This window comes from Oncorhynchus tshawytscha, linkage group LG05 (assembly GCF_018296145.1).
Source record: "Oncorhynchus tshawytscha isolate Ot180627B linkage group LG05, Otsh_v2.0, whole genome shotgun sequence".
NCBI classification, from domain to species: domain Eukaryota; kingdom Metazoa; phylum Chordata; class Actinopteri; order Salmoniformes; family Salmonidae; genus Oncorhynchus; species Oncorhynchus tshawytscha.
This window is the reverse complement of record NC_056433.1, coordinates 37849031-37862737: the sequence shown is the minus strand read 5'-3', so window position 1 is coordinate 37862737 and position 13707 is coordinate 37849031. Positions and strand designations below refer to the sequence as shown.

The following is a 13707-nucleotide window of genomic DNA, read 5'->3' as shown; positions in this document are numbered from 1 at the left end:
GTGAAATATTTCATATTGGCCAAATAATGTGTTAAGAAAATGCATTCCAACATATATTACAAAATGTATTTACAATGTATATATAAATGTATGTAAAATTTATATCACAATATATATTAAATGCATTGGGAAATGTATTTAACGTATTTCAAAATACAATCTGAAGTACATTGAAACATTTTTAGAAAGATTTTGTTGGGTTTTTCTTTATTTTTTACTATTTTCTACATTGTAGAATAACAGTGAAGACATCAAAACTATGAAATAACATATATGGAATCATGTAGTAACCAAAAAATGCATTTTATATTTTATATTCTTCAAAGTATCCACCCTTTGCCTTGATGACAGCTTTGTACACTCTTGACATTCTCTCAACCAGCTTCATGAGGTAGTCACTTGGAATGCATTTCAATTAACAGGTGTGCCTTGTTAAAAGTACATTTGCGGAATTTCTTTCCTTCTTAATGCGTTTGAGCCAATTAGTTGTATTGTGACAAGGTAGGGTTGGTATACAGAAGATAGCCCTATTTGGTAAAAGACCAAGTCCATATTATGGCAAGAATAGCTCAAATAAGCAAAGAGAAATCACAGTCCATCATTACTTTAAGACATGAAGGCAAGTCAATGTCAAGAACTTTTAAAGTTTCTTCAAGTGCAGCCGCAAAAGCTATCAAGCGCAATGATGAAACTGGCTCTCGTGTGGACCGCCACAGGAAAGGAAGACCCAGAGTTACCTCTGCTGCAGAGGATAAGAAATTACAGCACCTTTGATAGCAACCCAAATAAATGGATCACAGAGTTCAAGTAACAGACACATCTCAACATCAACTGTTCAGAGGAGACTGTGTGAATCAGGCCTTCATGTTTGAATTGCTGCAAAGACACCACTACTAAAGGACACCAATAATAATAAGAGACTTGCTTGGCCCAAGAAACACAAGCAATGGACAATAGACCGGTGGAAATCTGTCCTTGGTCTGATGAATCCAAATGTTAGATTTTTGGTTCCAACCGCCGTGTCTTTGTGAGACGGGGAGTAGGTGAATGGATGATCTCCGCGTGTGTGGTTCCCACCATGAAATTTTGCACCGTGAAGTTTTTGCAGGTGTGACGGTGTTGCGGGTGCTCTGCTGGTGACACTGTCAGTAATTTATTTAGAATTCAAGGTACGCTTAACCAGCATGGCTACCACAGCATTCTGCAGTGATATGCCATCCCATCTGGTTTGCGCTTAGTGGGACTATCATTTGTTTTTCAACAGAACACTGACCCAAAACACAACTCCTGGCTGTGTAAGGCTATTTGACCAAGAAGGAGAGTGATGGAGTGCTGCATCAGATGACCTGGCCTCCACAATCACCTGACCTCAACCCAATTGAGATGGTTTGGGATGAGTTTTACCGCAGAGTGAAGGAAAAGCAACCAACAAGTACTCAGCATATGTGGGAACTCCTGCAAGACTGTTGGAAAAGCATTCCAGGTGACTACCTCATGAAGCTGGTTGAGAGCATGCCAAGAGTGTGTAAAGCTGTCATCAAGGCAAAGTGTGGCTACTTTTAAGTATTTCAAATATCAAGTATATTTTGATTTGTTTAACACTTTTTTGGTTACTACTTGGTTACTACTTGATTCCATATGTGTTATTTCATAGTTGTGATGTCTTCACGATCGATCTATTTTACTTCAAAGATCGATACCGTTCTAATGTGATCGCAGATCCCCATGGTAGATACATAATTGTCAGTGGTAGGCTGCTCAATACGAACGTACTTCTTGTTAATATTTATGCTCCTAATTGGGACAATGGTGATTTTTTTCAAATCGATTTTCTCTACACTCCCAGATATGTCTTCCCATATGTTGATCTTAGGCGGTGACTTTAACTGTTGGTTAGACCCACATTTGGATCGATCCTCCACTAAACCTACCACCTTATCAACCTCAGCTAGAGTTGTCCGAACCTTTATGTCTGAATTCGCAGTCTCAGATCCTTGGAGAATGTTTAATCTATCTGGAAAAGCATACTCTTTTTTCTCAACGGTTCAGCACACTTTTACGTGCATAGACTACTTCCTTGTAGATGACAGGATTCTCCATTCCATATCTTCATGTTCATATAATCCAATTGTTGTATCTGACCACGCCCCTGTTACTATGGAAGCAGCCTTTCAAACTGTTGACAATCTGCGAGTGACCGCCTTGGCGGCTCAATACTCAACTGCTCGGTAATGAACACTTTGTCAATTTTGTTTTGAGTCAAATCGACTTTCATGGTCACAAATAGAACCCCAAACATCTCTGCGTCTACTCTTTGGGAAACTTTGAAAGCTTATATCAGAGGTGAAATTATTTCCTTCACCACACTTGAGGACAAACTGAAAAAGGATAGGCTATCTATGTTAACACGCTGTCTTGCCCAATTAGATTACATTTATGCCGTTTCACATTCTCCGGCTATTTATTTGGAACGTTTAACTTTGCAAGCAGAATTTGACACATTATTACCAGACCAGGTTACTGAACTACTTATCAAGTCTAGGTGCACTTACTATGAACAAGGAGATAAAGCCAGTAAATTATTAGCTCACAAGTTACGTCAACTATCATCATCATTTCAGATTCCTAAAATTTGTACATCGTCTGCGATATCATTAGACCCTAGGGGGATCACTGATGAGTTCAAGAGATTTTACCAGTCTCTATATACTTCTGAAAGTAATGTGGATGCATTGGAATTGGAGGATTTCTTCCACTCACTTGTTGTGCCTTCGGTCAGACCGGATTTGGTAAAAGAAATTAGAGCATGGGTGGGTCAGGTGTTCCATTCCTCATTTCAGAGTAAGGCAAGAGGTTGACGAATTGTCGAATGCTGTCAAATCCCTTTAATCTGGGAGAATCTCAGGGCCTGATGGCTACTCAGCAGAGTTTTATAAAAGGTTTATCTCCAAAATAGCCCCTATTCTAATTGAAATGTACAATGAAGCATTTGTAAATGGTGCTCTCCCACAGATTCTCACTCAGGCAACCATTTGTCTTATTCTTAAAAAAACAAAGACCCTCTTGACTGTGTATCATACCGTACAATTAACCTGCTAAATTTTGACTATAAAATTCTAGCCAAACTTCTGGCAACGGGTCTGGAAACAGTCCTCCCATCAATTATCTCTCCGGATTTATTAAAAATAGACACTCATTCTTCAATCTTCAACAATGATTTAATATTATATATAATCCTTCTGTCGCCAATACCTCTGAAGCCATTATATCCCTGGATGCGGAGAAAGCGTTTGACCGGGTGGAATGGAAATACCTTTTTTTACGCTCTAAATAAATTTGGCTTTGGCTCCAAATCCATGACTTGGATAAGACTTCTGTACTCATCCCCTCAAGCCTCTGTCAGGACTAATAACACTCAATCAGATTGCTTCCCTTTGCAACGATCGACACGCCAGGGTTGCCCTTTAAGTCCCTTACTGTTTGCCCTCGCCATAGAACCACTGGCAATAAGACTTCGCTCCAACCCCCTCATCAAAGGTATAGTCAGATACGGACACAAACAAAAACTGTCTCTATATGCAGATTATTTATTATTATACACATCTAACCTTTCTGTCTCTGTTCCTGCTGCCCATGCCATTTTCGCATCCTTCGGTCACTTATCAGGGTAAAAACTGAATCTCAGTAAAAGCGAATTGATGCAGCTTAATATGGCAGCATAAAATTCTCCTTTACATAACTTGCTATTTAAAATTGCTCACAGTAGATATATTTATCTCGGGGTACATGTCACAATCAGATTTGAAAACCTTTTTCATGCCAACTTTGCTCCTCTTTCAACCTGTACTAAGGACGATTTGGAACGCTGGTCTTTGCTACACCTCTCCTTAGTCGCAATAATTAATTATATTAAAATGAATACTCTCCCTAAATTCTTATATCTCTATCAGTGCCTTCAGATTTTTCTTCCCAATACATTTTTCAAAAAGATCGATGGCCTAATTCTACCTTTTTATATGGGACAAAAAGCCCTCTAGGATGCAAAAACAGCTTTTGCAGAGGCCCAAACCAGACGGCGGTCTAGCTCTACCGGATTTCAGATTATATTATTGGGCCGCTAACATTAGGATCATTCAGTACTGGTTGCAGAGCAGAGAGATATTCCCACCCCCAATTTGGCTCGAGATGGAGGTCGCCTCGTCTATACCGGCATCATTGTCTTCCCTCGCTCACTCCTCCGTTACAGGCCCTTACTCCTCCTTCACCAAAAATATATGTATCAAAACAGCATTGAAGATCTGGAATCATTTTCGGCACCACTTTGGGTTTCAAACAACCTCTTCTTTGGATCCGGTAGCCTCAAACCCAGCTTTTCCACCATCTATGGTTGATGGTGCTTTCTCAACATAGTCTAGTCTCGGTATTAACAGATTCAGGGATCTGTATATTAACAATACATTTAGTACGTTTGAACAATTATCAGCTAAATTCTGTCTCCCCAGAAATAATTTCTTTAGGTTCTTACAAGTCCGGAGTTATGTCCACAGCAAAGATCAAGGATTCCCCACCCTTCCTGGTGAAACACAGTTTGACACATTTCTTATCCCACTTTCTACTCTGAAAGGCACCTCGTCAATAATCTATCAAATTTGCTCACAGCAAACCATCTCATTAAACAATATTAAATCCTCATGGGAGGAGGAACTGGGTGACGAAATATCTGATCAACTATGGGAAGGGGCACTCAAAAGGGTACATAGCAAACTCATTCATAGGGCCCACTGGACCAAAGCAAGATTATCCAAAATTTACAAGAATGTGAACCCTAATTGTGTACGATGTAATCAGTCTCCTGCTAATCATGCACACATGTTTTGGTATTGCCCATCTCTTGTTGGTTTCTGGAAAGACATCTTTAACACACTCTCAGAATTAAGCGGCACACAGATCGAGCCAGACCCGTTTATTGCACTATTTGGGGTTTCCTTACCCACAATACAACTGACTAAAATGAATAAGGATGTAATTGCCTGTGTCACTTTGTTAGCGAGAAGATTAATTTTACAAAGATGGAAATCCTCTGTACCTCCTTCTCATACTCTTTGGATTAAATCCATTTTGAATTGCATAAAGTTGAAAAAAATTTAACACGCACTCAATGGGTCTGTAGACAAATTCTATGCAATATGGGCTCCCTTCTTTTCTTATGTTTTCTTATGGGGCGGCAGCCTAGTGGTTAGAGTGTTGGACTAGTAACCGAAAGGTTGCAAGTTCATATCCCTGAGCTGACAAGGTACAAATCTGTCGTTATGCCCCTGAACAGGCAGTTAACCCACACTCTTAATTCTGAGTGTGTTAAAGATGTCTTTCCAGAAACCAACCTAGGCCATCATTGAAAATAAGAATTTGTTCTTAACTGACTAGTTAAATAAAGGTAAAATAAAAATGTTAAACAACTGCAGTTCCAGAGTGATGTATATTTACATATTAGTGATGTAAGAGGCCTGGTGCATACACGACATCTCAGATGTTAAGGATTGTATTATCTGTGCTTGTTGACCTATAACAACTGTATCAATATATATATATATTTTTTTTCTCTTGTTTTTTTGATTTTTTGGTATTTGTATGTTTTTATGTCTGTCTCTCTCTCTGTTTTGCTGTATTGTTGTCTTTGATGTGTTGAGTTGTTTTATATTACTACCAAATAACTTACAAGTGCAATTATTTTGTAAATGCTGGTGTTGAAAATTCAATAAACAAAGTTTAAAAAAATATTTAAAAAATAAACATTGACCATCTAATACTCAAATCATAGTGTAAAAGCAGGTGAGCTGGTTCTACACTTTTTGGCGATTTTCTGGTGTTTTGTGGTGAAAAACTGAGTGTGTTGAGCATAACACATCAACCCTGTTACCCATAGATAGACAGGCTAGAAATGTTTTACCAATTGACATTACTATTTTGAATCTTGTAATCAATTGCCCCTTCCTGTTGCACACAACAAGCTTCAATTCCCCCGGTCACAAGAGGATTCATGGCTGATTTAACTAGTAATTACTGTTCAATTTCTCCCAGATGTGGTAAATTCCCACTTCCCACTTGGTTATGAACGCACCATAACACCGCTCACCATACACTGTAGAGCCATATAATACCACTCATTGGAAGGACAAAGCCTAGACCTACACGTTGACATATTGTGGAGCATTGTACAATGTATAATTTGTTAAAATCGCTAAAAACGATTATACATCATTTATTTTTTTACAGCCTAGCGCCCGTGATACTAAAGGCACGTACTAGTCACACTTTTTATTACATTTTTTAAGAGGGGAAAATGTGTTTTTTCTAAAGTTGAACTTGTGCTCTTCATGACAGAATGTTAAAATTAGGTGACATCCAACAGATTTTTTTTTATACTCACCATCACAATTTAAATTACTTTATATCACTGGCAAAGTTTTGGCTTGGTGACCCAAAAAATTGTCTCCATTGATCAATATGTAAAGAGTAATTTAAGAAGGTGAATTAGGAACCCCTTTGGCCACCCTGTAGACAGATGTCATAGCCATGCCTTTCTGGAATATTGTCAGGCATAACAAACAGTATATGCATTTGAGGAAATGTATGTACATGTATCTCTGGAATACATTTTAAGGCACTGCATCCATTTTAGCAAAGACGTTAAATACTGTATATTGAAATGAGAGAGAGAGATCGAAATAGTGGGAAAGAGAGAGAAAGTGGTGCGGGTCTGCGATACTATGTGGTTTAGACATCAGAGAATGGCCCAGCCCACTCCAGGACTAGGAGCTTCTGTTGGCCAGCCAAAGGTAACACACAGCTTCTCTCTGGATGACTGAACCCATGTCTCTGACTGAAGCACTGTTCACAAGTCACACTCACTACACACTGGATCCCTCGATCTATCAAATATAGTTTTACAGTACTCAAAACTCAGTTACTGACGTCTAAAACATTGGGGGTTGGGTGACTCCCTAAAATCTAACAAGCAGCTGACTAGTTAGTGTCACACCCTGATCTGTTTCACCTGTCTTTGTGATTGTCTCCACCCTCCCTCCAGGTGTCGCCCAGCTTCCCCATTATCCCCTTTGTCTGTGGCCAGCTTGTTTTGTTTCGTCTATCATACCAGTGGTTTTCCCTCTGCTCTTGTCTCACGAGTGTTCCTGTTTCCTAGTTTCCCCATTGTTGACCATGCTGCCTGCCCTGACCCTGACCCTGCCTGCCCTGACCCTGCCTGCCATCCTGTACCTTTGCCCCATCAATCTAGATTACTGACCTCTTCCTGCCTTTGACCTGTTCTTTTGCCTGCCCCTGTTCGAATAATAAACTTTGTTATTTCGACACTGTCTGCACCTGTGTCTTACCTTAAACGTGATAGTTAGATTATGTCTGCTGACCTGCTATGATCCTTTGAAAAGCATAACAAATGGGTCAGGATAGAAAAGTTGAAGTCAGACATAGGCTACCTTTACAGAGGCATCCCATTTCTGATATATTTTCCACTAATATGTCTTTTGATCAATCACATCAGATATTTTCACATCAGATCTTTTTAAGAGCTGATCTGATTTGTCAAAAGACTAATTAGTGAAGAAAGATCAGAATAATTGCAGCATAAGTGCACACTAACTGCTTGAAGCACTGACAGAATACTCTTCACACCTCTCACATTGTATCTACAGTACACCCCACTATGTGGCCAAGCTTGCTAGTCACCCTGCGTGACATTGTGGTCCACTCACCTGACACCATGTCATCCTTCAGTGGGATGGCCCAGTCCAGGATGACGAATGAGTGACAGCCTTCCATGGCGACCACCGTGATGTTGTGGGGCTTGTTTTTGGGCGGCTGTTTCTGATTAGTAGCCAGGCTGTCTTTCTTGAGCAGGTTTTCCAGGACGTCCACCTGTAGGTATTCCAGAGCCTCCGTCAGCGAGCACGGAGCGCCCGGATCCTTCTGGATGAAGTTCACATACGGAGCTGGAGAGAGGGATGGCAGGGAGGGATGGGAAAGCAGCAAGATGGTTGATCAATTGTGTACAATCTTTGCTGGGTTTACACACCAACCAAGAAACCCCTTGGGGGAGCACAATGTTTTCTTTGGTCTACATTTTTACTGAACACTAAAATTATTATGTTGAAGAGGCAGTGCAGCTAGATACATGTTTAAAAAAAATACATTTCCACACTATGAGGTTGAAATTGTGAAAATTATGATCATGCCCAATCTGTTCAGGTGGGATGGAGATTTGGCCCAGATCATGACATCACAATCTGTTGTGATCATTCTGACCAATGACCAGTCATCTTTTATTTGCTTATGTATCCTACTACTTCGAAGGTCTAGACGGGGTAGGCTCTAGATTCTAAATGACCCTATTCGCCAATAAGGGTTGTTTATATTAATATAATTTGCATTGACACGCCCACACACGATCAGACTAAGCATTTCCATGGCAAAAGGACACTCAGGAAAATAATTTAATTTGGAGTTATTTTTATGACATGATGATTTATTCAACACACAGTGATGATTTAAAATTATTTAATTAAAAATACTGCATAGAGGTTTTAATACAAGAAGGCAATGTTTTAACATCTGCTGGTGGGCAATAAAGTCTCATATTACAATCTATTCCGTTTATAACTGAGTCTACTAGGGTTCCCTCTGTCAGGAGTTCAGGAGAAGTCAGAGTGGGTGATCTTGCATAGCATAACAGGTCGTGTGAGACCCCTGGTCCCATCCTTCTTCCCCATTGGGTGATTTTCTGTCTGTATTTCTGTTGTTCTTCGTGTCCGTGGGAGCTACTGTAGTGCCAGTTGGATCCATACACAGCTGTGAACACTTCCAGAACTCCCAGAATTCTCAGTATGATTGGGATGGGAATGGGAATTTGGCTGGAATCAGTCCCACCCCACCACACGACTCGGGACAGGCAACTGTAGCCAACAGACACTGTACAACAGGGCTACAAGGTTTCTACTCTCCTTTTTTTTAAAGAATACAATAGATTTGAGAACGTTTCAACTACATCTAATAATGTCCTTACAGCTACATATCTGGACACTGATGTATGTGTCTGTCTGTGTATGTGCTTTTCTAGATGTATACATGTGTCTGTTTCCACATGGTTTCTTACTTTTGAGATATTGTGTCTTCTATAGTGTTTCTATATCTATCTTTTGATCTACTACATTCTGAGGAAGTAGATGTAGTGCTCTTAACCCTTTCCTTTATGTACCGGAACAGTTTGGAATCACTAAAATACTATTTAATGTAATTTTCCACCATGACCCTTCATCTACTTTCCTAAGTATGGGTCTCAAACTTGTAAAACATGTAATTTAAAAGAAAACAAAAAAAGGTGACCTGGTAGCGACATCCATAATGTTCTGGTTCAATTTGACCCGCAATTTGACCCCTGCAATTTGATCTTGACCTTGGTCTATATAACCTTTGAATGGTTTGTCCTAGAAACAAGCTGATTTCACATACTGTAGACCTATATCTTATATCACATACTGTAGACCTATATCTTATATCACATACTGTAGACCTATATCTTATATCACATACTGTAGACCTATATCTTATATCACATACTGTAGATATAAGTTTATGTATAATTTCCCTATGTTGCTGAGAGGCTGATCAATACTAATCAACACTACCCCTTCAAGACAATTTGACCTTGACCTTTGTTCTAGAGACAATTGGTATTCTGTGCAGTAAAGATCTATCCATGATGATCACAAGGATATAAGTTTGTTTTCCCTGTGACGTTCAGAGGCCGAGGGACAGTGATCTGAATTCTAGCAAAACATTTCATAAATGTCATAAAAATGTATGTAGTAATTTGATGGATTTACGAATTTGGTACAGTATTCAAACATTTGACTTAACATTTTTTACAGTTGGGTCTATCAACTCAGGGGGGAAAACATATGAAAGAGGACATTCTCAGCTACTGGAAAATACATTTTGAGAGGTTAAAATCATATATTTATGAAATTGACCCGGAACATAAACGGTGTAGGCCAAATCGAACATTAGAAAAAGGATAACTTTATACTTTTCTTCCCTTTTGTAACACTCCATTGACTTACATCATACGCTCTATACGAGTCTTCAGATAACATGTGTCGGCCTGTAAAGAGGAACCCAATACCCTTTGTCTGGCGCCAGTACAGTTGACTGACACGATTGGTCAATTGAGTTAGCATGGTCAAACCCCCTCCAGATAGAGGAATGGTGGACGTGTCAGAAAGCTGGCTGCTGTGTTGGATCTGATATATTAAACTCGTAAATATGAGAGAGTAGGTCTCCTTGTTTGGCCGTCTGGGACCTCTCCTCTCACTGCTGATATCAGCGGGTTTCATATTTTTTCATTATTTCACTGTTATTCTTACTCTATTTCATTCTGTCTTAGGATTTCTATAATAGATGTAATGATCTTCAGATGTTTTTGCTGTGCGTCCGCCGGCCTCGGCTCACAGGATAGTTTAGCTGGATTAGATGACCTGGTTCAGGGGCCAATGTTGTAATAACATTGTAATAATATGGTAATTAAGGAGACTTTCATCCAATGCTGTCAACACATAAGCCTACACCATATTCAGTACACATGGCTCTGGTGTTTCAAGCATCGTGCACCAGCCAAACAATCGGAACCAATTCTGTTCCAATTGGTGGTACTGCCCAACTCAGGGGTGGGCAATAATTCCGTCTCAAGGGCCACATCGGGATTGCAAAATTAAGCAGAGGGTTCCACAGATTTCTTTGCAGACCGATTTGTTCGTCAAAAGCAATTTGCGGGCCAGAATAAGGGCAGTTATTTGAAAATGTTATAATGGACTGTCACGCCCTGGTCTTAGTATTTTGTGTTTTCTATATTTATTTGGTCAGGCCAGGGTGTGACATGGGTTTATTTTGTGTTGTGTTTATGTATGGGGTTTTTTCGTAGGTTTTGGGATTGTGGCTTAGTGGGGTGTTCTAGCAAAGTCTATGGTTGCCTGAGGCGGTTCTCAATCAGAGGCAGGTGATTCTCGTTGTCTCTGATTGGGAACCATATTTAGGCAACCATATTCTTTGAGTGTTTCGTGGGTGATTGTTCCTGTCTCTGTGTTAGTTGTCACAAGATAGGCTGTATAGGTTTTCGCGTTACGTTTGTTGTTTTGTATTGTTCATTTGTTCATTTTCATTAAAGAACATGAGTTACCACCACGCTGCATTTTGGTCCGACTCTCCTTCAAAGGAAGAAAACCGTAACAGAATCACCCACCACAACAGGACCAAGCAGCGTGGTGGCAGCGGCAGCAGGAGCTACGAAGTTTAGAGTATACGACTTGGAGGAAATAGACAGGTGGTCGGTCGACCCAGAGAGAGTACCGGAGCCCGCCTGGGATTCGCTGGAGCAGTGCGAAGACGGCTATAGGAGAATGGAGTCGAAGAGACAAGCACGGCGGCGCAGAAGGAAGCCCGAGAGTCAGCCCCTCTTGGGGGGGGCTCAGGGAGAGTGTGGCAGAGTCAGGGTTCAAACCTGAGCCAACTCCCCCTGTTTATCGTGAGGAGCAGCGATCACAGGACTTCTGGACGTGGGGAGATATTGGACGGAAAAGGACCCTGGACACAGCCTGGAGAATATCGCCGCCCCAAAGAAGAACTGGAGGCGGCGAAAGCGGAAAGGCGTTGGTATGAAGAGGCAGCACGGCGACGCGGATGAAAGCCCGAGAGTCAGCCCCAAAAATGTATTGGGGGGCTCAGGGAGAGTGTGGCAGAGTCAGGGTTCAAACCTGAGCCAACTCCCCCTGTTTATCGTGAGGAGCCAAGGAGGAGACCAGAACCGGAGCCGGTGTTGGAGGTGAGTAAAGCAGAGACTGTGAAGGAGTTAATGGGGAAAGTGGGGGAGAGAGTTATGAGGGAGTTGCTAGGTTGGTGCTTTCGGTACGATATTCGCCCGACGGAGCGTGTCGGGGATTTGATGGCACCTGGGTCAGCGCTCCATACTCGTCCTGAGGTGCGTGTTAGTCGGCTGGTGAAGATTGTGCCAGCCTCACGCACTAGGCCTCCTGTGTACCTACCTAGCCTTACACGTCCTGTGCCAGCCCTGCTCTCAGGCTCTCCAGTACACCTTCACGGTCCGGTCCATCCTGTGCCACCTTCACACACCAGTCCTCCGGTGGCAGCTCCCCGCACCAGGCTTCCTGTGCGTGTCCTCGGCCCAGTACCACCAGTGCCAGCACCACGCACCAGGCCTTCAGTGCGCCTCGCCTGTTCAGCGCTGCCAGAGCCTTTCTCCTCTCCAGTGCTGTCGGAGTCTCCCGCTTGTTTAGCGCTGTCGGAGTCTCTCGCCTGTTTAGCGCTATCAGAGCCTTCCTCCTCTCCAGCGCTGCCGGAGTCTCCCGCCTGTTTAGCGCTGCCAGAGCCTTCCTCCTCTCCAGCGCTGCCGGAGTCTCCTGCCTGTTCAGCGCAGCCAGAGCAACCAGTCTGCATGGAGCAGCCAGAGCTGCCAGTCTGCATGGAGCAGCCAGAGCTGCCAGTCTGCATGGAGCAGCCAGAGCTGCCAGTCTGCATGGAGCAGCCGGAGCTGCCAGTCTGCATGGAGCAAGCCAGAGCTGCCAGTCTGCATGGAGCAGCCAGAGCTGCCAGTCTGCATGGAACAGCCAGAGCTGCCAGTCTGCATGGAGCTGCCAGAGCTGCCAGTCTGCATGGAGCTGCCAGAGCTGCCAGTCTGCATGGATCAGCCAGAGCTGTCAGTCTGCATGGAGCAGCCAGAGCAGCTAGAGCCGTCAGTCAGCCAGGATCCGCCAGTCAGCCACGATCTTCCAGATCTGCCAGTCAGCCATGATCTTCCAGATCCGCCAGTCAGCCAGGATCTTCCAGATCCTCCAATCAGCCAGGATCCGCCAGTCAGCCAGGATCTTCCAGATCCGCCAGTCAGCCATGATCTTCCAGAACCGCCAGTAAGCCAGGATCTGCCAGAACCACCAGCTAGCCAGGATCTGCCAGAGCCAACTACCTGCCTGAGCTTCCTCTCAGTACTGGGCTTCCTCTCAGTGCTGAGCTTCCCCTCAGTGCTGAGCTTCCCCTCAGTCCCGAGCTACCCCTCAGTCCCGAGCTACCCCTCAGTCCCGAGCTACCCCTCAGTCCCGAGCTTCCCCTCAGTCCCGAGCTTCTACCTCAGTCCCGAGCTGCCCCTCAGTCCAGTGGGGTCCTTGGTGAGGGTTATTAGGCCAAGGTCGGTGGCGAGGGTCGCCAATCAAAGGACGCGTTACAGGGGGACCAAGACTTGGTTGGAGTGGGGTCCACGTCCCGAGCCGGAGCCACCACCGTGGACAGACGCCCACCCGGACCCTCCCCTATGGGTTTAAGTGTGCGGCCGGGAGTCCGCACCTTGGAGGGGTTCTGTCACGCCCTGGTCTTAGTATTTTGTGTTTTCTATATTTATTTGGTCAGGCCAGGGTGTGACATGGGTTTATTTTGTGTTGTGTTTATGTATGGGGGTTTTTCGTAGGTTTTGGGATTGTGGCTTAGTGGGGTGTTCTAGCAAAGTCTATGGTTGCCTGAGGCGGTTCTCAATCAGAGGCAGGTGATTCTCGTTGTCTCTGATTGGGAACCATATTTAGACAGCCATATTCTTTGAGTGTTTCGTGGGTGATTGTTCCTGTCTCTGTGTTAGTT

General features: G+C 43.0%; 1 protein-coding gene across 1 annotated transcript in view; it reads right to left on the bottom strand.

The window, feature by feature from the left end:
• LOC112232950 (fibronectin type III domain-containing protein 1-like) overlaps positions 1–13707 on the bottom strand; it is an 80628-nt gene that overhangs the window by 22268 nt on the left and 44653 nt on the right. The window contains exon 17 of the mRNA XM_042322700.1: positions 7770–8006. Coding sequence (XP_042178634.1) covers positions 7770–8006 — 237 coding nt within the window. The remainder of the gene's footprint in view (positions 1–7769; positions 8007–13707) is intronic.